The following is a 27760-nucleotide window of genomic DNA, read 5'->3' on the forward strand; positions in this document are numbered from 1 at the left end:
GGTCTCTGAATACAGCTGTGTATATTTCAATTCTAAATCTGTACATAATGGACAATCCAATTTATCAGAATAAAAAAATTCAAGAAGTTAAATAGTGAATATTAGCAGCCCTATAATAAAATCTAAATTAGGTAGACCCATAACTCCATCTTTTTTTTAATTTTTGTAAATTAAATTTACTAATTCTAGGATTTTTGTTCTTCTAAATGAATGAAGAAACTTTTAAATCATTTGGAATGAAAACTGGAATCGATTGAAATAAATATAAAAATAGGTAATATTATAATTTTAACTCCATTAATACAACCTATTAAAGATAATGATAAGGGAGACCATCTAGAAAAAGACAATTTCACATACTCAAATAGAGGAAGAAAATTGAATTCATATAAATCTTTAAATCTTTTAGTAATTTTAACTCCCAAACATGTGTTCCTCTCAATAACACCCACTGTCTTCCTTCATTGCAATGAACTATAACAGAGCAAACTGGAAACTCTTTACCTTTCCCTACAGCAGCTGACTTCTGTTCTTTTCTTTTATCTAAAAGAGGCAAGAGTGGTAAATGTAGTGCAGAACTTTATTTTTCACTAATGATGCATTGTTGAATATGACCAAACAGAACACAAGAACACTTGCTCAGCAGGAAATCATCAGAAATGTAATTACAGCTGTCATGAATGGATCACATTTGAACTTGGTCAGAGTTCTGACCAAATTGTTAGTTTCAGGGAGATACCCAGGAAGAGTTGGATTTTGAAAAGAGATGCACCTCCTCTCCACCCTTGATTGAAACGAATTCCAAGCTTGTCAGGGTTTTGATATTAATGTTGTGTCACTGGTGCCATTAATAACATTTCTGTCATGATTTCCAGTTTCAGGATTTGTTTGTCTAATTCCAGAATACTGTAACTAGAACATACAAGTCTGAAAGCAGGTACTGCAAAGGTTGACAATAACAACTCTTTATAATTGATCAACTGTGGAGTGATGAGTGAGTATGGAAACTGGTACTGTTTACAGAATAAATAAATAAAACTACAATAATACCAGTGTCAAAGATATAAGAGATATACAGGACATCAGGTAAGGAGGAGGCAAACAAATAGTTTTGTTTAATAAGGTTGATAATTTAATGTAATAGAGAGCCCAAGTTGTGCAGGTGGTAGATTGTACAGATAGATCTGTTAAAAATTCAAAAGTCAACTGAATGACACGAGACAAAAAAAAACACAATTGACTGATGTGATACAGAGAAATATATGCGTTATTTCAAGCTTTCTGGTTTGGCAGATGAACCATGGTATTAAACTCTTGGTTTCTTGGAATACATTAGCTCTATGCCTTTCCACTTTCAAAATTTTAATAGCCTATTCAATATACCTACGGAGCACGTGGTACAACTCGATAAGATCATTTATCTCAATTCAATTTTGGCTGCAGATTTGAATTAATTTCAGGAAGCAAAGGTAATTGCGCTATTTTTTTATTTAAAACATAAATGGAACTAGATCATGCAGTTTCAAATAAGTTGCAGAGTTTCTTTTTTATGACAATGAATGCTCAAAAAACTCTTTCCGAATTGCACATCTTCAAAAAGAGTGCATAAAAATCAGATTGCAAGCAACAGGATTGAATGTGAAGGGTTCAAAAGCACTTGATTGATTGCTCCTGTATGGGGTGAGCTACTGTACTCTAAGTGATTAGCAATCCCATTTCATACATCTGACCAACTATATTTCCCAGTGGGCAATGCGTGCTGTTGCCGCAGGAACAAAAAGTAGACTACAACAGAAGTGTGTTATTGGTTCAAGCAGCTCAAAAAGTAGGTGTTTAAGCATTAAAACCATCCAAGGTTGTGGTTCTTCAATGAACAAACATAACAATAACCTGCAATTTTAAAGTTGAGTTGAAAGAACATGCAGGTAAGGATATTTCTTTTAAATTTATGTTTTTTATAGAAAGCTTCCAGCATTCACTTGTGTACTGTTGGGTTTGGTCAAATGGAGACAAAAATTCTAAATGTGAAGGAAGGATGTTTGCTGCACTCCAAATCAAACCAATTATTAACTTGGATCTTAAAACAACAGGCACTACAGCTTGATTAGTGAATTTATAGGATACCCAAAGTACTCATTTGTTACCCACCAAAGACACCAAAGTGCTGGACCAATGTGCATTTAGATGCTTTTGACCATAATGCATTGAGTTTCTGAGATATATTTTTGCCATGCAAAGAGAAACAGCAAACCATTTGGCAATTTATCAAACTTTGACAGTTTCACCACAACAAAAAGAATAAAAGAACCCTTCTTGTTGTCTTGAATGCAATACATAAACCAATGAACAGGAAACACCCAGACAGTTCTTTTATAAAAAAAAGTACCAAAAACTGCATGCTCCCAACTAATTTTTAAACACACAATTTGATTGGAGATAAACCAAGTATTGACAACCATTCTCAGATACCATAATTTCTTCTTCTATGCACATATAAACAATATTGGAGAATAAATGGATCAAATTAACATTGTCTAATTGGTTAAAATAGACAATCCCCCTTCTTATGAAATGTTTTCAAGGCATGTTGGTTGAAGATATAATTGCCAGTCTAATATATAACTCAGCCTTGCACACACTTTATGTTATTTGTATTTGTTCCAATGAAGGCTTCAACTGTGCTCTTCATTAGCCTTCCCCAGAAATAATTTCACTATTAAGCAATATATGACAGAGAAGCCTCTGGAGAGTGCGACAATTCTAATTTTTTTTTTAATTTAGAGATACGAGGCCACAAGCCCATACCACCCAAAATGAATCATGTGACCCAATGAACTTACTAACTGCATATTGTTGAAATGTGAGAGGAGATTAGAACACCCAGAGGAAACGTGCAGTTATGGGGAGAAGGTACAAATGGCACTTGATTTGAACACAGATTGTGGGAGCTGCAATATTGTGGGTGCTGCAATATTGTGGGTGCTGCAATATTGTGGGTGCTGTCTGACCTGTGGACTTCATCATTTTGTGCTTTGCTCCAATTTTCTAGCATCTGCAGCCTCTCTTGTTTATCATAGCTTTCAAACTATTTTCATGCTGGTCACTACCATATTGTATGATGTGCAAGTATTATCTCAATGCCAAGCCATTGTTACAAAATTGTTGTCTGAAAGGCAGAGAATGTGGTAATATTTAAAATGTGACTTAGTCTTTTCCAAATAATTTTACTCCAAATAAATTTACTCCTTACAGATCATCTACAGGGACCCCTTATGTTGGTTGCCCTGCATATAATAGATGACCTACAGATAATAGATCTGCAGCCCATGGTTGTCTCAAAATACTTTTACCTTTTTCATCAGAGACCGCACCAGTGGGTTTCTGTTCCTTTATTTTTTCTGCGAAAAAAAAGACAGCTTAGTATTATCTTCCACTCCTCATCTACATCCTAAGAATATTGACGAGATTGGATGTGAAGGGAATAGTCCTTCTTATAGAAGAATCTAGAACCAAGGTCATGGTTTAAATATATGGAATCACACATATAAAGAGAGAGCTGTGGTTCTTTCAGAGGATAATATAAGTACAAATTTTGAATATTTTTAAGACAAAGATAGATAAATACTTGGAAGCCAAAGGGGTAGTCTTGAATATGGAATTGAAGTTACAATCAGATCAAACTTGATTTTTTTTTAATTGAAAGGACAGGATTGAGGTTCTAAGTGGCTTATTTCTGCTCCTAGTTTGTTCAATGTTATAAAGACACAGTAACATGCTCTTCAGCTCACCATGCCCATACCGACTATTGCATTTACCCATATTTATTCTAAACATTTGTACAAAGATGCTTAAGGTGCAGCCTTAATAAACAAGATAGGTAACTAAACTGGTGAAGGATGTGGGCTATATCTAGTGAGGTTTAATGTTTATCTCAAAAGGAATATCTTCAGTTTATTTCCTTTTACTCATTCAAAAGGTAGAAACTGATGCTGTACTTTGCTTTACAGGCATCAACTGTCCTCCAATATTTTAAGGAAGTAGCCAAGATAATGAGTGTGAGCAAGTCATTAATAAGCAGTAGTACAAATACGTCTCGCTAAAACCTACTTATCCAATTTGAAATGGGCAGTCAAAGATGGTAATATTAGCACGGAATTCAATGGGAAACATTCACCTTCAGCAATGCTCACATGGAGCTCCATGTGAGACCAACTTAAACCCACTTATCCTATCGGAATTACTTTCACTATAACAATGCAGTGCTACCACTGTGTATACATGTATGTACTGTACGGTCTGGCCTGCCACCTGAACCTGTGACTCCTCCCTCCCAGATATCCCCACAAAGGCTTTTAAACTCCTCCTTCAGTACCTGCCTTGGAAACAGACCAACACCTTGGAAGCTGTACTAACCTTTTAAGGTGATTAAAGGCCATCAATCATGATTCTCTGTCTGATTGTGGTTGATTGGTAGTACAAACTACAAGCAATTTTTTAAAATATATTGGAACTAACCTACAATAATAGCATTAGCCATTATTTCATCACACTGTAACTATAACTTCAATAAGTGGGGACTTTGCTTTGTGGAATAAAATTTGGTGCACATTCCTTCTTTCATAGGTGCATGGAGGTGAAGCCTTATTTTTTTAGGATTTACCACTATAACGCCCCTGTGATTCAGAATCAATTTGGGAGTTAAGAAGGGACATACATTTCATGAGTTTAATAATCATTTAGTAATAATGCAATGTTTTCAATTATGTACTATGGATAAAAAAATATTTTGACACCAAAAAAAATTTGCTGAATTTGTTACATACCATATCATAGAATATTGGCAAAACTCAATTGTTAACAACACTTTTTAATTTTATTAAATGCAGAAGAAACTTTGGAAAATATGTAATGAATGTTATCTACTGTCAAAATGTTGTGAACATATAAATCAGGGGTTACCAAACCATGGCTCTTTGACCTACAATGTGTGGCTCATGGAAATATGTTGTCTGAGACCATCCAAGCTCCCGATGCCCCAAATTCATGACCCGGCAGCCCACAAACCAGAACTCCTGATGTCCCAAAGTGAACTTTTCTAGGCCTTCCTATCCAAGCACCCGATACCCCAGCCACCTGCCCAACCAAGTTCCCAGTGCCCACCATTTGAGCTCCCGACACCTGGGCTGTGGACACCCGGGCAGCCGCCCACCCAAGCTCCAGACGCCCTGATGCCCTCACATCTGAGCTCCCGATGCCCCAGCTGTTTGCACATTCACGCTCCCGATGCCCTGCCACCCTCCAATCCAAGCTCCAGACACTCCATCCACCCATCTATCTGAGCTCCTGACACCCCAATCACTCTCCTATCTGAGCTCCTGATGCGATGGCCACCCACACATCTGAACTCCAGACACCCTAAACTCAGACTTACCACCTGGTCATGACCAACTGCCCAGCCATCAGAGCTCTCGATGCCCTGAATACTATTATGAACTAGGTCCTTGAAATTGCCAATTTCATAAACTTAAATGGAAAGACTCATGGATAGTTCAAAGAGTTTAATGAAGAACTGGAACTTGAAGATTGACCCAATGATATCTCTTTCTACTGCAATGTGAAGTGGATGCCAACCTGCATTGTCTTGATTAAATTTGTGGATCTATTGAGTATTATTAATTTTCTTGAAGAAAAGATTCTATCCTCAATTGGAAAATTATGATCGGATGCAAGATCTAATGTTCCTTACTGATGGAATCATTCATCCATAAACCCTCAAATTGGCACTCCAAGGGAAGGATAGGATTGTTTCTGATCATTCTCAATTTTCAGCTTTCAGAATAAAAAAAGAATTTTTCAGAGATATATTGCTAAGAAACTTCACTCATTTTCCTCATCTCCAAAGTAGCGTAAATATATCAGATATTGAAATAAAAGGCCACAAACCAGAAGAATACAAAGATAAATCACAAGGACTGTTTGATAATTCCCTAGCCAGATATGATGACTTGCAGAAGCTTGAAGGCCTGTTTCACCTTTCTTGTAAATTAATTCATGGTTGATGTGATCAAAGATGGTTGTTCAATTCTTGGCACTCTAGTTACAGATTCAACTGGTATGGAAATGGAATTACAGGAGGACCTGGGTATAAAGATGATCCGTAAATCCCAGTCTACACTCGAGTTCTGGAAGCAAGTTCCAGAAATAAAATATCCTGAACTAAAGAAAACCAGGGTGCAACTCATTCAATTTTCAGTACAATATACTGCTGCAAATCACTGTACTCTGAAATGAAGCTTGTGAAGTCAAAGCATTGTACAATCCTTGCAAATCAACACCTGACAGAGCTCATTTGTACAGCCTTGACAACATATCAGCAGGATTTTTAACAACTCAAGCCAAGATGGAGACACAATAATCAGTCAGGATTTTGAAAATACTTGGTATGTACAGTATGTGTACATTTTGAATATTGAAACTAATATAAATTAACTGTTTAAAAGCTACATACATGAATAAATTTTATTATGTACATGTATTTCTTAATATTTATAATAAAAATTTTGTAACAAAATGTGCATGTAAGTAAAAACGTGCATACTCTGGACCCAGCAATGGAGACAGACCCTGTCGCTAGCTACTACAAGCTATGGCTCTGTGGAGCCTATAGCACAGGAGAGGTTATAGCTGTATGCAGGTTAGCTCATAAAGAACACTCTGTTGCAAGAAAGAATGACAGGTACCCCATTTGGGTGCAGTTAACACACTCAGCTTTATTGGGCTCACAGTCCTGCTTTTATTCTCAAGATGAAGGGTTGTGGTCAAAACCCTCTCAGCATTGATTGGTGTGATTGTGATTCTCTTTCCCTGATAGGCCAGTCAAGCTCTTTTGGTTGTGGCTAATTGAAAAGCAGCACTGTGGGCCTCCTGCAGGATCTTCGTGTTCATCCTTCATTTTGTGAGGCCCCATGGCGGAGCTGCAAAGGGCTGCCACAATGCAATATTATTTTTCATGTCTTGAAACTCTCAAACATCTGAAGATTAATATACGTTGCTCTTACATTAAACAAGTTTGGCCACTCTGATATAAACAAATGCCTTTTAAATCTAAGTAGTATACCTTAAATTGTTCCTCAAAGCACAGCACAATATTTCTTCAATAAATTGATCAAACATGGTTTCCATTTCAAGAAACCAGGTTAACTTTGCTCCATTATTTTTTCCTAAATGACCTCCTATAATATTTCTTGTAATATCTGCCAAGCTTTTTCCTAAAAACTGGCCCATTGTTACCGGTTTTCTCTCTCCCCTTATGAACTAAGGACTTTTTTTTTCTTATTTTCAAATCCAATTTGGTCTTTCTGCAAATTGAAGAGATTTTCAAAATTAAATTATTGATTATCTCACTAGCTGTTTCTTGTAAACTTCCTTGTTCTTAACATATTGTGTTCTTATTTTACCTTGATTCAGAGTGTATGGGTTATTAATAAGTGTATAGTACTAATTTTAGGCGGCAAAGTTGGCATAACAGTTAGCACAGTGCCAGCTATCGGGACTGGATTTGAATCCAGTGCTGTCTGTAGGGGGTTTGTATGTTCTTCCTGTGCCTGCATGGGTTTTCCCCTGGGGCTCCAGATTCCTCCCACCATTCAAAATGTACTGGGGTATACGTTAATTGGACAGCACAGTCTTGTGGGCCAAAATGGCCTGTTACCATGCTGTATGTCTAAATTTAAATCAATGCTACCATGCAAGTTAGAGGACGTTGAAAATAAATTACATCTTCATAAAGCATTAGTTGGGCAACTATGTGTTTATGCCTGCCAACCTTTAAGAATGATGTAATTGCCCTGGAAGGGTGCAGAGGAGATTCACCATTATTTTGTTTATATTGGAGCATTTCAAGTATCAGGAGAGATTAGACAGGTTAAGCTTGTTTTCCCACTTGTGTATTGGGATTCAGTTCTTTGGAAAGGGTGTCATTGATGAAGGTGATGATGAATTTCATCAATACACCAGCATAAGTGAAGAGAAGTGTATTTGAAGATCAAGACCACATATCTGGCACAAATTTCATAATCTATTTGGCACTAGTGATCCCTTATCTCTACACTTGTGCTGCATACACAATGCATTTCAATAGACTAGGGAACAAACAGCATCAACGACTGCACAAAATTCTCCAATTTAATGGAAGGATAAGCAAGCCAATGTCAGCACCCTCTCCTGGCCAACTTCTCAGTCAGCCATGTCATTCAATTTGCTTACACTGGACTCAAGAGACTATGACTATTTCAAACTCCATAGTGGGAGAAGATTACCAGTTGAACAGAGAAATAAATTCCAGAATGTGCTAAAATGTAAATTGCAAGAATTAATATCACCACTGATTCCTTGGCAATCTCATCTCAGATGGTACCACAATTTCATGGCCAAGCTTCAGGAGCACAAATTAGCCCTACTCAACAGTCTTCTTTCTATCTGTCTCATCATCCATCTCCTACCCCTTCTGTGGAAATCGACATTTCCTGCACTGGTCTCATTCCTTTCATCAGAAGCCTCAAAGCAGAAGCTGAAGCAAATCATTCTTGATCTCAAGGCTCATCCCAAAAAGTAGAACACATTTTCAATCTCGACTATTCCTACAACAAAATCAAGATATGTTATATCTATTTGATTAATGGTGTCCTGACAACCAAATACAAAAAATTCCAAGTCATTGGATTGTTTTATATTTCCAATACTTGGCTCATGTTGGGCTTCCTTTGTTCACCAAATGTGGAAGCTGCAAGATTTAAAATATAATGTTCTGCTATAAAATATTCTTAAGAGAACTTCAAAGTGATATGTAGTATATGAATGACACACAGAAGTCAGTCAATTTACTGAACCTATCCAAGGAAAAAGCTTTGAAATGTGAAGGAACATATTTTTGTAGACAGTAATATTAGACTAATTAATTGCATTACTTATTAAAATTGAACCCTAAATAAATGCACTCATTTACATGAGTGTTCAAATGTGCAGTGCTGCCTAACACAGGCATGCATTCAAGGTTAGCTATCCCTGCAGAGCTCTTGAAGAGGAATATTAATAGTGTGAACTGGAACAGATTGCTTCTTTGAACTTCTCAAACAGGACAAAGAATAATATAGAGGATCAATAACTAGCTCTGCAATGATACTTCTACAAATCTTTAGTTTAAGATAGATTTTGGCAGATGAGAAACAAATTGGTTGTCTGTGAATACTAAATATCATGGTGAATGCAAAATAAGACTAAAAAATTAGTTACAAGAAGATAAATAAATGAGTAAGATGACCATGAAAAAATGCGGCCTGCTTGACAATAAGAAATAAATCTAAATTTATTTCTGTATTTGGAAATAATGACCGAGAAAATTATCTCCACCTTCCAGGGATTGAAGTGGCATTCGCAATCTTTCTCCAACACAGTTTCAAAAAGTTTTTAAAAATCCAAGCGGCTCGGCATTTTCTCGTAACTCCACACTCTTTCTGAATCTGCAGGCATGGGGGTTTAAATTCATGAGTTAGTAGCACTTTTCCCCATAGCTCCAGCACAGGAAGTAATCCTTAGTGGGTTGCACAGCTGAGTCAGCACTCTTTCACCTATTATGAGTGTTTGCATGGAATGGATGGATGAGAAGGAGATGGCTGGGTAGCAGCAGAGAAGAGGAGTGTGCAGAGACTTCAGAGAAAAGTGTGTGCTGGAAATAGCCTCCTTGCGCAAAGGAAACTATAGTAGAAAGTTGCAAGGGAGCTAGCTTTTAAAGCAGAATCATCTTTGCTTGCACTTCTGTCTAATGCCTTCCCTGGATGCAAAACCTGAAGTCATTTCCTGCACAAATGGAGATTCGCCCATATCTCATAAATGTTGTCTCAGGATCTTTGCAGGATGTCTTTACTGAAATATGCCACTAATGAGACTAGGTCCCTTGCTGTTACCCTGCAGGAGTTGAGACCAGTTTGATCAGCAGAGTGGGGGACCTTCCAATTTTGACAAATGCTTTCACAACCAGAAGGCCTGCATTGCCAAAAGTGGAAACGTTTGTCATGGCTGAACATCCTTTCAGAAAATTCCCAGGTAATTTCTTGCCATCACCTCTTTTGCAGATGTTTATCTCCAGGATTTTATTCATTTCTGTTCTAATGAAAATTATATACTTACAACACAGGAGGAAGCTATTCAGTCCCTTGAGTTCATGCAAGCTCCTAATAGTTCAATTCCCCCTCTCTTACTTTTCCTATACACTTGCAACTTATTACCCCTTACACTCGCCAGTTCTGTTTGAATCTTTTCACCATTAACGTTTATAACCTGGTAAATAACAATAGTTAATTTGATGTGGAAGTCATAGCATTCAGAGGAGACTTATGGTGTTATGAAGAGAATGAGCAGACTGTGCACAGGCAGCATCGAAGGTCAGAAATGGACCTGTCTCCCTGGAGCTGTGAGGCAGCAGTATTTATTGCTCATTGATTCTTTTTTTGCCGTGTTTCTTCTAGCACTACTCAGCCCTTAATTTTGAGGACAGCCAAGTGAAACTATTTACTGGTGCGCTGCATTGTCTGTTTAAGGTTGTTCTGGCAGAGAGTTGTGAGTGATATATCAGATCTTGAACGAAGTTCCCTCTGATCCTTCAGCACTTTTTAAATATCAGGTTTTTTTTCCAATGTAAGAGAAGAGGACCACTTGTGATTCAGAACAAATGGTTGAAAATATCACCAAATGCAACGCTACTGTTGAGTTTGTTTGGGTGAGTTCAATATGAGAGAAGCAGCATTAGAGTCCACAAATATTTTGTATCTGAACGTCATTTTTATTGAAGATCAATGTTTCTTCACAGTGAAATATACAAAATATTGATTAAAACTGCATAAATGAGACACGTCTTGCACTAACTGTTTGTTTGGGCATTATGCATACTCATTTCTTGGACAGCATTTTGAAGTTCAGTAAGTTGTGTGATGGATTTAAGAAAGCTACATAATGCTTCTTTGGGTTTACAATTCTAAATGTGTGACCTCATATTTTTGAAGATATCCGTGGAATTGGAAATTTAGTTGTGATTTATGCACATTGATTTTTTAAAAAGTGCCGTTGCCATGGTAGCTAGGCACACAGTGATAGGTCCATGCTGACTGAATTTCCATGGAGACATGAATCCCACTCTGGGATTGTGCCCTTCTAAGACTTAATTGGAGTAAACAGTGGGAACTGTATTCATGCATAAAACAGCTAGTCTTATGCATAAATAGTTTGTCTTTCTATCCCAAATCCAATGTTACTGGCCTATTGTTGGTTCCAGATAATTTCTTCAAGAAAAGGGAAAGTTATTCTTAATAATATTTCATGCCAAATACTTTGAAGAAATTAAATTTGAAATGTAGATGGCATCATTGTGTTAAATTCTCCTCCAGATGCCATACATTATTTTGTCGAGAGTTAGCAGAGATCATGGTAACAAGAGATTAACGTTTTACATTTATCATTTAGAAGGAAAGAAAGAAGCGAAGGAGTAATTCTTGATGCAGTAAAATGGTGCAGAGATTTAATTGGCAAATATTTACCCAGTTTTCTCTTAAAAATACCCTGCTCTTTACATCTTCCATGGTCTTTGTCAAAGCAGTCTCAAGTTCAAGTTTATTGTTACATGTACCGAGGTACAGTGAGATGGTTTGTATTGAGAATAATCCACTGGTCAACCCACATCTTGTACAGCAGTAAGAACACAGTACTGGCTGCAGTTAAAAAAGATTAAAAGCAAACATTTTACAGCTCCATCCTCCAATACTTCTTCAAGAAATCCACCCCAGCTTCTCTCTTCACTTCTAAATGATAAATGCAAAATGATCACCTCTTGTCACTACATCCTTCATCAAAAGAAGCAATCTGTTCTAGTTCACACTATTAATATTCCTCTTTTCAAGAGCTCCAGTCATCACCTCTCCAATACAATGGTACTTCCACATTACAATTCTTGACATCATTCAGGTGAACCTGCACAGAATAGGAGCATAAATTTGTTTTTATTTGATTTTATTAAATGTACAGATATGCCCTCTGAAATTCGGTTTAAATTTACCTCAAGACGTAATAACCATTGTATAACTTCCCTTGCACAAACAACTAAGGATGCATATTTCTATCCATGGTTTCCATAGCAATAAAATCTGTATGATAAGGGTCCTAAAAAATGTAAACAGTACTCTAAATGAAGGCTAACTTATGAAATGAGCTGGTCCTCTCAAACAAGAGAGAGGATGACAGCCTTCGGAATTGTCCACAACTCTAGCTTCATCATTTCCACCCTGGTGTGAGAGTGTTATTTCTGCCAAGAAAGTAATGACTTTTTTTTTTGCCATCAGGAAATGGCTCAGGTTTGTGATCTTGATGAACTTATTTTGATGTAAAAGAGAATGCTGTTGATTACAGAGAAATGAAACACACTGGGTGTTTGAAACATTGATTCCACTTCCTCTGTTTCAAACATTAAGATCACCGAATTTGTGTGATAACATTTTTAAGTTAATTTATCCGCAAAATGAATGAAGTGTGTTGAACCAATAAATATCAGTTGAATGAAATAGTTCCTCGACGACAGATTCTTAATGCATTTTCATTAAAATCAAAGATGCAACAACACTCAAGTTATAAGAAAAGTGGATCACAATTACCTGCTTTCAGGTCTTTAGCTTGCCTCCCTGTTGCTTTAGTTTTGACTAACAAGAAATTAAAAAAATATATCATCAATTCATCAAAGGTACAAACATAATTTTCCTTTGATTTAGCACAGAAATCACTGTACTGGAACAATCCCAGCTTATTCTTGCATGTTTAGCATGTTCTCCAAGTACAAATAATTAAACTTATCTGCAATTCAGATTATCTGAGTGAAATACAAAAGTCTGCAGATGCTGTGATTGCAGTAAAAACACACTGAAATGCTGAAGGGACTCAGCCTGTCTTTTCCACATCTCTAGGAGACAAAGATATATTGCTGAAGTTTCGGGCCTGAGCCCTTCTTTAAGGAATAAGCCAGAAGTAGGAAATCTCAGAAAGTCTCAGAATTCAGACAATGCTGGGGGAGGAATCCAGACCAACAAAAGGTGTTAATTGGATACGATAAAGGCCAAGGTAATTATTTGTGTTTGTGCGAAAGGAGACAGAAGGAAGAGACAGAGCCGGAGAAAGGTGACAAGTGGGGGGGGGGGGGGGGGGGGGTGAGAAAGGGTTTAACAAAAGCCAGAGAAGTCAATATTAATGACATCCAGTTGGAGGCGCCCAGTTGGAAAATGTGTTGTTCTTCCAACTTGAATGTGACCTCAGACTGTCAGTGCATCAGACCATGGACAGACATGTCATCAAGGAAATGGGATGGAGATTTGAAATGGGTGGCCACTGGGAGATCCACCAGATGGCATTAATGTCGACTTCTCTGGCTTTCATTAAACACCCTCTCCCCCCCCCCCTTCACTTATTCCCCTGTTGCCTTCCCTAGTTGTGTCTCTCCCTTCTGTCTCTTTTTGCACAAACATGTTGAATTCTTATCTCACACCTTATCATATCCCGTTAACACCTTTAGTTGGTCTAGATGCCTGCATTTGTCCAAATTCTGAGATTTTCTGTTTCTGTTTCATATTGATTGTATTTAACAACAATTTATTTTAATGAAATTATATAAGGTTTATATTAGGAACTTGTTTAAATCTGTGCATAACATAATTATCCAACTCATTGAGAAAGATAATCACAAGAACATTTTTTCAGTTTTACACTTATAAAAGTGTTGTATCTAAATTTCATTATGTTTATAAATATTGCACAAAGAAAGCATGACTCACTTTCCTTCTTTTCTTTCACTGTAACAAAAAATATACAACATAGAGTTAGATATTTTTAGAGTTTATCAATACAATGTGTTTATTTAATTTTCCCTGTTAAAGGGTCTTATTCAGTAAACAGATTGACAGTCTATTTTGCATGCATCTCCATTGATACAACCAGTAGATGGCATAATTGGATTTTAATTCCCAACCAAGAAATGTGAATTGTTCAGTATTTACCTGACACAGCAGTTGAAGTTTGGAGTTTCTTTGTAGTTTCTGCTGGATCCATAAAAGAAAGATCACATATGCTTAAAGGAAGTAAAATGTTGAAATATCCTTATTCTGTTTACATTGTGGCTCAAAATCAACTGATTCCCCGATGCAATGTATAATGTAGGTGCCATTTTCTAATTCATTCAGTTTGCTGCTTCACCATGCATCAACATCAAATCAATTCTGCAACATTTTTCTAAAATCAGCATAGATTTTTATAAGTGACAGGGAAGGGATCATTTTGAATGACACAAAGGCTGAGACAATACTTTACATCCCCCATCCCCTGCACACCTTCCAATAACACCTTTTTATGTGGTTGCTCATCAAATGTACTGTATCTTCTTGTTATTAATGTTCAGTTGCTTTTTAATCCAGTTAGCCCACTGGCCATTATGTACAAAAGACCATGACCCTTGGTAAAAGACAGCTTGAAAAGTTTTCAATTATTTCAAGAGAACTCAGGGCATACTATTTTGAAAAGTTCCAGCATCCATTACTTCACACTGAGCAGGTTCTAGGGATAATCCAAGTATCTCAACAGATCGTGACATTTTTCTGCACGAGCATCAAATTAAAAAGGCATTTTATAAAGTACAGTTAAGAAATTCTAGCTTAAAGATGTATAATCCTGGATTAAAATGCAACCTGGATGTTTCACAAGTGATTGCTGATTTCGAGATAGCCATCTCACCTTACTATTCTTGCACCGTGCAATGGGCAAGGTTGACCTAGGTTCCCATAATGATGAGGGAGAAAAACTGGAAACAATAATTAAGCTCAGGATAAGGGACTATATGTATCAAGAGAGCCCTCATCTTCCCTACAATGGAGTAAACCTAATCACACCCTGTGGTGGTACACCACCAGCCTACTGCAGGGGCCAACCTCTGTACCTGCAGGAGTGTAAGGGGACAGGACAACACCTGGCTGGCTGTCAATCAGTCAACCTGAATGGATCAAGCACCACCTGGTCAGGTGTACATCACCCTCAGGGATATTAGCCTGCACCGGCCTCCCGAGGTCTCACTCAGAGTTGCTGCAGCTACAGTCTTTGTGGAAGTCTTTGTGGATTAAAGCCTATTGTACAGTCTTTACCTTGTGTGTGTCTGATTCTGGCTAACAGAGCACCACAATTTAATCCACAAAATTTTCCCACTGCTGCCATGGAAAAACTCCTGAGCGCAGGGAGCCTTGAAGTCGACCCACGCCACCCGGAAGCCCAGACACGTTTCGAGATCTAGCAGCATGTGGTTGAGGCAATCATCGAGGCGCACGCAGGCAGCATCCAGGACTCAGATCCAAAGAGGCTGGTCCTACTCCAGTCAAAGCTGGGTCCCCACGCCTTCCAGGCAACCAAAGGCTGCTCCACATACAAGAACACAATGGACACTCTTGAGAACTTGTACAAGTCCCCATGAATGCTTTCTGTGCAAGGTACCTCCTCAACACCCGAGCCCAGCAACCCAGGGAGACGGCTGGGACTTACCTGGGACCCCTGCGAGAGTTGGCCCGACCATGTCTGGCTGAACCTCAGAGGAGGTTGAGAGGCTGATCCAGGACACCTTCATCCAAGGGCTATGCTCGAGGGCCATCCGGCAGAAGCTGCTGGAAGATAGTACCTACGCTCTGACCAAAACAGTGGAGGTAGCCCGAACCATGGAAGCTGCAGCCCTGCACATCGAAGCCTTTGATTCCAGGTTCCCCCAGGCTCCCTCATGGCCCTCTGACACTGCAGCTGGAGCCCCAGACCAAGCTGGGGAGAATGATGCAGTGGCAGGCGCCCGGCACCCCTGTAAGTACTGTGGTTCAGACTGAGAATCATGCCAAAACTGCTCGGCTAAGAACCAGTACTGTTCCCGATGCGGCAAGAGAGGCCACTTTGCTAGTGTGCCTCTCAAAAGCAGCTGGCAGCTCAGCAGCCCTCTATGACCTCCCCGCAAACACCTCTACGTGCGCGTGCTGTGTGGCGGCATTGTCCCCGCTACAACTTCTGCCTTCCCTGACTGCAATGGTGCAGCATCCAGCTCTGCCAGTGACGATCGCAGCATGTGCCCCGAGCACCTGGACCAGCTCCCACCCTCGCCAGCACCACTCACTGAGAACTACAGCGAGACGTCACTTTCCGGCTCACGGTGTGACGTCACTTTCCGGCTCACGGTGTGACGTCACTTTCCGGCTCACGGTGTGACGTCACTTTCCGGCTCACGGTGTGACGTCACTTTCCGGCTCACGGTGTGACGTCACTTTCCGGCTCACGGTGTGACGTCACTTTCCGGCTCACGGTGTGACGTCACTTTCCGGCTCACGGTGTGACGTCACTTTCCGGCTCACGGTGTGACGTCACTTTCCGGCTCACGGTGTGACGTCACTTTCCGGCTCACGGTGTGACGTCACTTTCCGGCTCACGGTGTGACGTCACTTTCCGGCTCACGGTGTGACGTCACTTTCCGGCTCACGGTGTGACGTCACTTTCCGGCTCACGGTGTGACGTCACTTTCCGGCTCACGGTGTGACGTCACTTTCCGGCTCACGGTGTGACGTCACTTTCCGGCTCACGGTGTGACGTCACTTTCCGGCTCACGGTGTGACGTCACTTTCCGGCTCACGGTGTGACGTCACTTTCCGGCTCACGGTGTGACGTCACTTTCCGGCTCACGGTGTGACGTCACTTTCCGGCTCACGGTGTGACGTCACTTTCCGGCTCACGGTGTGACGTCACTTTCCGGCTCACGGTGTGACGTCACTTTCCGGCTCACGGTGTGACGTCACTTTCCGGCTCACGGTGTGACGTCACTTTCCGGCTCACGGTGTGACGTCACTTTCCGGCTCACGGTGTGACGTCACTTTCCGGCTCACGGTGTGACGTCACTTTCCGGCTCACGGTGTGACATCACTTCCACATGCTGCGACGATGTCACTTCCCCCGGTGCAACATAACTGGGGAAGGAGGCCAGCCATGCAGCAGGCTCCCATGTGCCACTGCCATCATGGGGCAGGCAGCGGCCGACACGGAGGGCACCTGACGATGAGGAGACCAACATGGTCAACATGGGCGATAACCAGACTGCCCTACCGATGCTTCCCATGCCTCCAGACGCCATAAATCACTATGCACAAATGGAGGGGACGGTTCTGACCCAGAGACGGTCTTGGCTGTCACCATGCTGACCAGGGACATCCCTCACGACCTCAGGCACTCTATGATGGTCGTGCAAGTCAACAGGCAGGTAACAAAATGCCTGTTTGACAGTGGCAGCACCAAGAGCTTCATTCACCCGAGCATGGCCCACTCCTTAAGATTAAAAGTCCACCCCATCACCTGCTCAATCGCCCTCGCGGCAAGAATAAGACTGTTGGTACCCTCGGGTGTTGCTCGGCTGATATAACTGTGGGAGGGGAGACTTACACAGTGTTTAGGCTCCTGGTCATGCCCATACTCTGTGCCCCAGTCCTCCTGGGCCTAGATTTCCAGTGCCACCTGGAGAGTGTCACCCTTGCCTTCGGGGGGCCCCAACCTCCACTCACATTACACAGCATGCCAACCTATCAGCCCAGGCCAACCTGCAACCTCTCCACACTGCACATCACCCCAGTGGCACTTTCACAAATCTTGCGCTAGGCTGCAAGCTGATCACCGCCAGAAGTAGGCACAATTGCGCCGCAGATAGAGACTTCATCAAGGCGGAGGTCCAGCGACTCCTGGCAGAAGGTGTCATAGAGCCCAGTAACAGCCCTTAGAGAGCTCAAGTCCTGGTGGTCAAAGACGAGGATGGTCGTGGATTACAGCCAGAACAGTAACTGATACACCCAACTGGATGCCTACCCCCTGCCTAGTATCGCCGACATGGTCAACGAGTTCGCCCGCAACTGGGTTTTCTCCACGATTGACCTGAAGTCGGCATATCACCAAATCCCCATCCACCCAAAGGACAAGCCCTACACCACCTTTGAGGCAGACGGGCACCTGTACCAGTTCCGCTGAGTTCCCTTTGGGGTCACGAATGGAGTCTCCATCTTCCAGTGGGAGATGGATTGCATTATAAACTGGCACAAGCTAAAGGCAACGTTCCCGTATCTGGATAATGTCACTATCTGCGGCCGTGACCAACAGGACCATAATGCTAACCTGGAAAAATTCCTCCAGACAGCTGGGGAGCTGAGCCTCACTTACAACAAGGAGGAGTGTGTGTTTAGCACCAACTACCTTGCCATCCTGGGGTACATAATGGGCCATGGGGTCATCATCTCAGATCCAGAAAGGATGCGCCTATTAATGGAGCTACCTCTCCCCTCCACGCTAAAGGCCCTCCGCAGGTGCCTTTGCCTATTCTCCTATTACTCGCAGTGGGTCCCTTGCTTCTCGGACAAGGTCCGCCCTCTGGGCTAAGCTACAACTTTTCCCCTCCCACCCAAGGCACAGGAAGCCTTCATCCGCATCAGGCAGGACATCGCGGACACCACGATGAAGACGCCCCCTTCCAGGTGGAGAGCGAGGGCTCCGAGGTAGCCCTCGCTGCTACCATCAACCAAGGGGGGGAGGGGGCGCCCCGTCGCTTTCTTCTCCAAAACACTCCACGGCTCCGAGCTAAGGCATTCCACCAATGAAAAGGAGGCCCAGGCGATTGTGGAAGTGATCCGCCACTGGCACCACTACCTGGCCGGCAGGAGATTCATCCTCCTCACGGACCAGCGGGCCATGACATTCATGTTTAACAAGAGCAAGATCAAAAACGACAAGATCCTGGGCTGGAGAGTCGAGCTGGCAACCTACAGCAATGACATCCAGTACTGCCCTGGGAAGTTAAATGACTCCCCCGATGCCCTCTCTTGGGCCTGCGCGTCTATGCACGACGACAGGCTGCAGCATTGCAATGAGTCCCTCTGCCATCCAGGCATCACCAGGTTGTACCACTTCATTAAGTCCCGAAACCTGCCGTATACCATCAGGGATGTCAGGGACATGACTGAGGCCTGCCAGGTCTGCGGAGTGTAAGCCCGTTTCTTCTGCCCGCCCAAGGCCCTTGTCGTAAAGGCCTGTCAGCCTTTCGAGCATCTCATCATGGAATTCAAAGGGCTCCTGCCTTCCACGAACCAAAATGTCTACTTCCTCATTGTAGTGGACGAGTACTCACACTTTCCTTTCACTATCCCTTACGCGGACACCTCCAAGGCCACAGTCATCAGGGTCCTGGGCAGATCTTCATCATGTTTAGCTACCCCGCTTTCATCCACAGCGACTGAGGGTCTAGTTTCATGAGTGACGAGCTGCGCCGGTACCTGATGGCAAGGGGCATCGCGACAAGCCGCATGACGAGTTATAACCCGAGAGGCGATGGGCAAGTGGAATGCAAAAATGGGGTGGTCTGGAATGCAATCCTCCTAGCTCTTGTTGAAAGGGTGGGCCGTTGAGTACTGGCAGGATGCCCTACCCGAGGCGCTCCATGCCATTCGGTCGCTGCTATGTGCAGCTACCAACGAGACCCCCTCATGAACGTCTGTTCACATTCCCCAGGAAGTCGGCAACTGGAATGTCCCTCCCAGCGTGCCTCACATCCCTGGGACTGGTGCTCCTGCATAAACACGTACGAATACACAAGGCCGAACTCCTGGTCAAGCAGGTATTCCTCCTACACGTGAACCAAAACTATGCCTATGTTAGGTTCGGCAGTGGGAGAGAGGACAGTCTCAACCAGGGACCTGGCACCAGCAGGTGCACCCACCACTCCATGGCATCCTTCAGCCCAGGATGACACCAACTGGGCATACATCCCCGTCCCCAGTCAGCTATGGGGCGCGCAGGACCTCCTTGACTACCAGGGGACCGCTACAGCCCTGGGGAATGAACCTGCCCCCCACCCATCCAATACTACTTGATCCTGACCCCCTTGGCCACCCCTCCACGTGGCACCACACCAGTTATACAAACCCCTGTCGCCACTTGCCCCTCCAATCAGTGACCAGGAGCCAGTCCTACGATGGTCACTGAGACCTTGGCAGCCGCCAGATCATCTCAATCTGTAAATATTGTATTTTGTTTAGTGGGTACGATTCCTTGTTACTGCACTCAGGGACAATTTTAAAGAAGGGAGTGAATGTGTTGGTACACCACCGGTCTACTGCAGGGGGAAACACCTGTACCTGCTGGAGTGTAAGGGGACAGGACAAGACCTGGCCAGCTGTCAATCAGTCGGCATGAATAGATCAAGCCCCACCCAGTCGGGTGTCAATCACCCTCTGGGATGTAAGCCTGCGTCGGCCTCCCGAGGCCTCACTCAGAGTTACTGCAACTACAGCCAGCCTGGTTCTGTGGAAGTCTTTGTGGATTAAAGCTTGTTGTACAGTCTACCTTGTGTGTGTCTGATTCTGGATAACAGCGCACCACACACCCCACAGTTGCAAGCAGTTTCAAGCCCCCATGATCAGCAGCAACACTAAGTGTTGGGTATAAGCCCGCACTCTGCTGGACATCATGACACCCACATCATGATGTCACCCTTCCATATATAACCCTGTGTGTCATTAGCCATGTTAGTCTAATAGAAGTAAAGGATGAGAAAGCATCACATCTCCAAGTCTTAATTGTGTGAATGCATACACAATAGTAGTGACGAGTAACTAAATGAACTCTACACATACTCCATGCACCAACCGTGAGAAGGAAAACGACAGAAGGTAGAAAATGAATACCTAACTACCCCAACAAATTTCCACCAAAAGTTCAAGGTGAAAGCATGCCAAGATGGCAGAGGAAAAGTTTGGGAATTCAATGAAGTAGAAGAAAGTTGGGATAACTACGTAGAATGGTTTAACTACTATTGTGTAGCTCACAATATTGTGGAAGGTCCAGTAAACCACAAACATGCCCTCTTCCTCAGTATAATGGGCAGCAAAACATTCAACCTTATTAAGACCTTGCTGTCCCGAGGATCCAGGGACGAAGACATTCAATGAATTATGCACAGCTCTAAGGAACAATTTAAGCCCCAAATCATCAGTTATGGCAGAAAGGTAATGATTCTAAGAAAGGAGACAATGACCAGGAGAAACAGCAAGTGAATACCTGGCATCGTCGCACAAACTGGTGGACCACTGTCATTTCAAGCAGTTTCTAAATCAGACACTGCAAGATAGATTAGTGATGGAGCTGGAAGATCGCCAAGCAAGGCAAAAATTATTGGCAATGGATGAAGACGTTACATTACAGAATGTGTACAGGGCTGCCTGCAGCTCTGAAATGGCAGATTAAAAACTTGGATGTGGGTCAACCAGGCCTACTGGTCAGGAGGTCTTCTTGCCAACAATGCTTCCTTTGTGGGAAACACAACCACTGACCAGAAAACTGTTTCTTCAAAAATTCTAAATGCAACCATTGCAAAACAGAAGGACATATCAAAGTTAAATGTCTGCTTCTAAAGTGCAGGTGGCCTGCAAATAAACGGGCAGCTAAAGTCAAAACAATTGCAGAGAAAGAGAAAGGCAACCTAGCAACGATAATGATAAGAGCCCAATGGCTCCTGGAATTTCAGCTCCTGAAATATTACATATCTGAGGAATAAATGGAGGAAACACAGCAATCTTTATACAGCTAAAAATAAATGGGCACCCCTTGAAGATGGAGTTAGACACAGGGGCAGAGGTGTCCCTAATGCTGTTACATGTAAAGGAATGCTTGTTACCATGCCTCCGAGTAAAAACAACTGAAATAACCCTGAGATCTGTAACAGGAGACAGAATCAAAGTGTTTGGAAAATGTACGGTCCAAGTACAATACAAACACCAGCAACCAATAACACTCTCTCTCTACATCATAGATACCCAGGGACCAGCTCTCTTCAGAAGAAACTGGCTACAACACTTTCCCCTAGACTGGTGTTCAAGCCAAACTTCAACTAAAAAGAGAACAAAAATTCTTCAAAGCCAGAACAATCCCATTTGCTATGAAAAGGAAAATTGAGGTTGGATTAAACAGTCTAAAACATGAAGGCATATTAGAACCAATACAACAATTTGGCAGCACCAAACGTACTCAAATGGAAAGCAAACCGTGAAATTCACATTTGCGGCAATTACAAAATCACCATCAATTCTTCACTCAAAATAGCCGAACACCCAAAGCCTAAGGCAGAAAAATTGTTCCAAGAACTAAACAGAGGGCAAAAATTCACAAAACTAGATTTGTCACAAGCATATCAAGAGATAGATTTGGACAACAACAAAAAAAATCAAGGGAATATGTGACAATCAATCCCCATCTGGGACTATTCACCTGTACACACCTGCCTTACAGAATATCAGCAGCACCTGGGATTTTTCAAGCAACGATGGACAAATTACTACATGGACTCTCTCTCAGTTGGGTGTTACCTAGATGATATGATCATCATGGGTCGAAATGACAGTTAACACTTACAAAACCTTGAAAAGGTTTTAACCAGTCTACAACAGGCTAATGTATGATTACATAAGGACTAATGCGTCTTCATGCACCCCTCAGTAACATATCTTAGGTTTAGAATCGACAACGAGGGGGTGCGAATGAATCCACAGAAGCCGTTCGCAAGGCCCCATATCCAACCAACAAATCGGAATTAATCACACCGAAAACATATCCATAATATGTCTACACTATGCAACCCGCTGAACCAATTACCCAAGAAAGACTGAACATGGTATTGGAACACAGAAACTAAACACACATTCGATCAACTAAAGGAAATACTAACGTCAACAAATAAGATGCTGATCCACTACGACCCTTGTAAAGAAGTTACACTAGCCGTGGATGCTTCAGCACTTGGACTAGGAGTGGTACTATCCCAAATCACAGAAAAAGGTGAGCAACCAATAGCGTATGCTTCACAAACATTAACCACAAGTGAATGCAATTACACCCAACTAGAAAAAGGATTGGCAATAATTTTTGGTGTAAAAAACACCAATATCTTTACGGAAGAAGATTCACCCTGATCACAGACAACAAGCCTTTTAGTTTAATCCTGGGGCTACACAAAGGTATACCAGTATTTGATGCGGCCAGAATTCAAAGATGGGCCACGCTACTGGTGGCATATAACTATGATATAAAACATAAACCAGGAACACTCAACAGCCATGCAGATGCCTCATCAAGCATGCTGTTACCCGAGACAGAACAATGAGAAGAAATTATTAAACGGACAGCAGAGACAGCCGCCATCAACTAAGAACAACTTCAACCACTGCCCATTACAGCCCAAATGATTGCAAAGGAAACCCGAAAAGAGGCAACATTAAGCAAGATCCTATACTTCACCCTTAATGGGTGGCCCAAATCTGAAGTCATTCCAGAAGATCTAAAGCCTTACCACACATGCTGACATAAACTATCAGTTGAAGAAGGATGTTTACTATTGGGTACCCGTACAATTATTTCAGCCAAATAGCAAACTACCATGTTATCAGAACTGCACCACAACCATCCAGGAATGGTATGAATAACGTCACTTGCCCAGATGCAGGTCTGGTGGCCCTCCAGAGACATTGAAACAATAGTAAGAGAATGCAAAGTCTGTCAGTCAATGCAGCCAAAAATGTCACAAGCCAAAGCTAACCCATGGAAATGGCCATCCAAACTCTGGCATTGGATTCATGTAGATTTCGCTGGACCATTCATGGGTGAGACCTTCCTAATAGCTGTGGACGTACACTCCAAATGACCTATAGTTTCACAGCTGAAAAACACCAAAACAGATCCCACGATTGACTGTCTATGAGCTATCTTTGCCACTTACGGATTGCCTCATGAATTAGTTATGAACAATGGGCCTCAATTTACATCAGAACATTTTTAAAAAATTATTTGCGACAACAATATCAGAATATTTAGTCTGCACCCTATCACCCAAGTACTAATGGGGAGGCAGAAAGTTTTGTACAAACATTCAAAAAAGCAATGAAAACCATGCCTTCTGGACACACAAAAATCGCAGATTTTCTATTGGGGTACAGAACCATACCACATTCTACCACCAAACGCACCCTAGCAGAACTAATGTTGGGCCCTAACCCACGTACCAGGCTGTCCACAGTTCATCCGGATCTGGGTCTCCGAATGCAAAAAACAGCATCGCCACAGACCTCACCTAGAACATTGGAAGTGGGCGAGAGAGTTCTGGTACAAGATTATAGACAATATAAAGACCCATGGGTGGTAGGAGTAATTTTACAAAAGTTGAGCCCTTGCTCATACTCTGTTCTAGTGGGGGACTGATTGTGGAAGTGACACATTGACCAATTACGTCCATGAACTGCCTCATGAGCTGGAGGAGGTGGAACCAAACCTGCCATAGCCTGCCCCGACCATCCCACCCCTCAGTCTGAGTGATGGGGGGGGGGGGCAGAGATGGTCGCAGAGCTGAGCAGTCAAGTGAGGAGTCCAGTAACTGAGAAACTCAGTCAGGTGGGCAGGACAGACGGGCAGTCGCAGCCGAAGGTCAGTGAAGGCGGGCAGTTGCTGCCGACTCGACCGCCGACCCAACTATCTACGGGTCCTGAGCAAAGACCAGCACAGCAAACCAGCAAACCAGATCGTGGTTGTCCAAAGAGAAAAAAGACTACCTGAGTGCTTTAAGGACTATGTGCCCTGATTATTATTAAATACTTTCCCTTTTATAATTATAATTACTCATGAGATGTATTCTAATTCTCACTTGTAGTCCTGGGCCTGATGTAATCTTATTAGTTCAAAGGGGCCTAGTCATCATTTACTGCATGTGGGGTGGGGGGGGGGGAAAGGAGGAAGAAGAGTGTTAAGCATAATCCTGCCCTCTGCTGAACATCATGATACCCATGTCATAATGTTACCCTTCCATATATAACCCTGTGTGTCAGTAGCCATGTTAGTCTAAAGCCATTTTCAGGTAGAATAGCTGGGAGAATGCAACTCCACAGCCGGCTGTGGGTGTGTGCGAAGTGACATTCGGGTGGCAATGCTGAAGGCATTGTTCTGGCACCTGAAAGGTCTGCAGTGGGGAGAGGCGCCACAGAGCAAACACCAGCTCCTGTCGACTGTGGCCATAGTCCCACCCGGTTTCAGGTGCTTAGGGGGAACGCTCAGAAGCGGAAAATACACCTACCCGAGGAGTGTTGGGTAAGTACTCCTCGGGTCAGGGTTCTCCACTTTCAGGTGGCCTCTCAACAGCTGCATTCAGGTATGTTAGGCAGCTTTACGTCAGGATATTCTGGCCACCTGAAAGTGGCTTAATTGAAGTAAAGGATGAGAAAGCATCACCTCTATGAGTCAATTGTGTGAGAGCATACTCAACACTAATTGCACAGATCAAATGATCTCTAAATTGCAGTTATCAACTGACAGCTCACTGAATCTTTCCGAAGAACTAATGGAAACAGCATTATTTTGTAAAAAATAAATGTAGAGGATTTTTTTCATATACATACAGGAGATTTTAATTTTCAAATATATACTACTTTCATTGTAACGTAATCCTCATTTTATCTGAGTTTGCAATGTGATAAAAATGAGTCTTGCTTGTTGAAGGTGTCAACACATACAAAATACAACTGAGAAATGATATTCTATTTGGGTGAATTGCATCAAAAGGTCCCTGGTCCAATTTGTTGAGAAAGTCAGGATATCAAATGTTATGGGGAAAAGGTAGAGAGTGAGGCCGAGTGGAAGAATGGATCATCTCATGATGGAATATTGAAGTGGAGGGTGAATGGCCTACTTCTGCTCCTGTACCATATGGCCTTATGGTTAAAGTAAATGGATGTTCAAACCCAAGATGCTTTACAGATAAAACTTGTGTTAGGAACAGGGGCAGATAAATTCAATGTTTAGACATCGACTTTACTGGGCTTTGGAATGGCATGATGGAGCAATTAATGAGAAAGTTCAGCTGATGCTTCTGAAACATTTACACCATAGTTGTTGAAGTTATTTTAATTGCCCAATAGAAAATGAAAAACTAAGTACAACTCTTGGATAATACTAGCTGAAATATTCAGGTTTACAACTTACTTTTAGTCACATGATCAACTTCCATTTGCTTAACTAAGGGTAACAGAAGAAAAAAAGTCATAAAACAATTAAAAATTAAAGAGTGCATTTTTACAGCCCATTGTTACATGCAAATCAATTCATTTGTACTCTTTTGAAATAATCTCACAGTTCCCATTACAAGTGAAGTGAGGAATGCAAAAAAGAGCATCTTTCAACTGGATCCAGGGTCAAACATTCTTTCAGAACTTTTTGTAGCCTGATGCATGAATTGCTTTATGAGATCCATTTCTTTTTTATTTCACCTGAAAAAAAGGGGATATATGGAACAAGCTACCAGAGGAAATGATAGAGGTGTGTACAATTGTAACTTTTAAAAGGCATTTAGATTGTTACATGGATAGAAAAGATTTAGAGGGATATGGTCAAATGCAATTCGCTTGGGTAGCCATGTTGGACAGAATGAATAAGTTGGGCTGAAGGGCCTGTTTCCCTGATGTAAAACTCTACGAGTCTGTGTCTCTAAAACTAATTTAATCTTAATGTAGCAAGAGTTGGCAATTTTGGGGTGTAGAAAAGTGTAAAAATAATCTTTCTATTACTGTGCCACCACAAATAATAGAAGGAAGACATTTTATATATAGAAAATTATCAATTTATTTTAAAAAATTGCAAATAATTTGTGGCTGAACTGTGAAATAGACAGAGTCTGCTGGCATGCTTTAACTACATGAGAATTCTAGAAAACAGCAGGAGCTTCAGAAGAGTGCACATTTTATTAGAGATCAACAGCAATCGAGCGAGCTTTTTAAAATCATAATGGCATAACTACGATGCACCATTTGAAGAAAACGTGCTTCTCATGTACATACATCAAGATAGACTGACTGGCTTCCATAAACATCCAGACCTCTCACATTGTGGGTTTTTGATATTACTCTGGCTTCTTGAAATAGTGAACATGCTTTTCTATGGCACTCAACAAAAATTTGTTCCACATTTCACTCAAGATATAACATCACATATTTTTCCCAATGCCTTCAGGGATGACTCTTCCTGTGATCATTTGATCCACTTCTGACTTTATTTCCAATTTTACCCAATACCATTTTGGGCTGGAGATTTGAAAAGCTTTGCATATATCCCATTTCTGCAATTCAGATTTGCTCACTGATCACATTGCCGGAATTGCTTCTATTTGCCTCTTGCTGTTGAATTTCCATCATCCTCTCAAAGTTAACAGTACGAGGCTTTGACTACACTCTACCCGGTAAAACCTGTAGTTGAATGTAGTGCAGTGTAGTCTATAAAAAAGAAAGTGGCTTCCAAATGTTTCGTGTATTATGATGATCATATCAATGACCATTTCAGCACACGTACAAACCTCTGCTGCATTGTTCAAGGCAGGAAAATGCAGAAGGAACCAATTAATGCTTGAGCTGAATATATTGCAAGATGTGGGGTGAGCTGTGATCTACTGTCAGACATCAACTCCACTAGTGGTCACGATTTGTAAAAAAAATCTGTTAGCCTCTTCAATCATATATTTTCCATTGCATATTTCCCATTGATCAAGATGTCTAACTTCTGATATATTTTGAATGACAATGAATGGCAATGAGGAAATTAATAAATTCCT

General features: G+C 41.8%; 1 protein-coding gene across 3 annotated transcripts in view; it reads right to left on the reverse strand.

Annotated features, from left to right (window-relative positions):
- trdn (triadin) overlaps nt 1-27760 on the reverse strand; it is a 512395-nt gene that overhangs the window by 220706 nt on the left and 263929 nt on the right. For all 3 annotated transcript variants that reach the window (XM_069886892.1, XM_069886891.1, XM_069886893.1), the window contains 6 exons: nt 26143-26175; nt 14085-14126; nt 13863-13880; nt 12696-12740; nt 3351-3398; nt 505-543 (listed from right to left, as the gene is read on the reverse strand). In XM_069886892.1, the coding sequence (XP_069742993.1) occupies nt 505-543; nt 3351-3398; nt 12696-12740; nt 13863-13880; nt 14085-14126; nt 26143-26175 (225 nt within the window). The remainder of the gene's footprint in view (nt 1-504; nt 544-3350; nt 3399-12695; nt 12741-13862; nt 13881-14084; nt 14127-26142; nt 26176-27760) is intronic.

Source organism: Narcine bancroftii, chromosome 6 (genome assembly GCF_036971445.1).
Source record: "Narcine bancroftii isolate sNarBan1 chromosome 6, sNarBan1.hap1, whole genome shotgun sequence".
In the NCBI taxonomy this organism is placed as follows: domain Eukaryota; kingdom Metazoa; phylum Chordata; class Chondrichthyes; order Torpediniformes; family Narcinidae; genus Narcine; species Narcine bancroftii.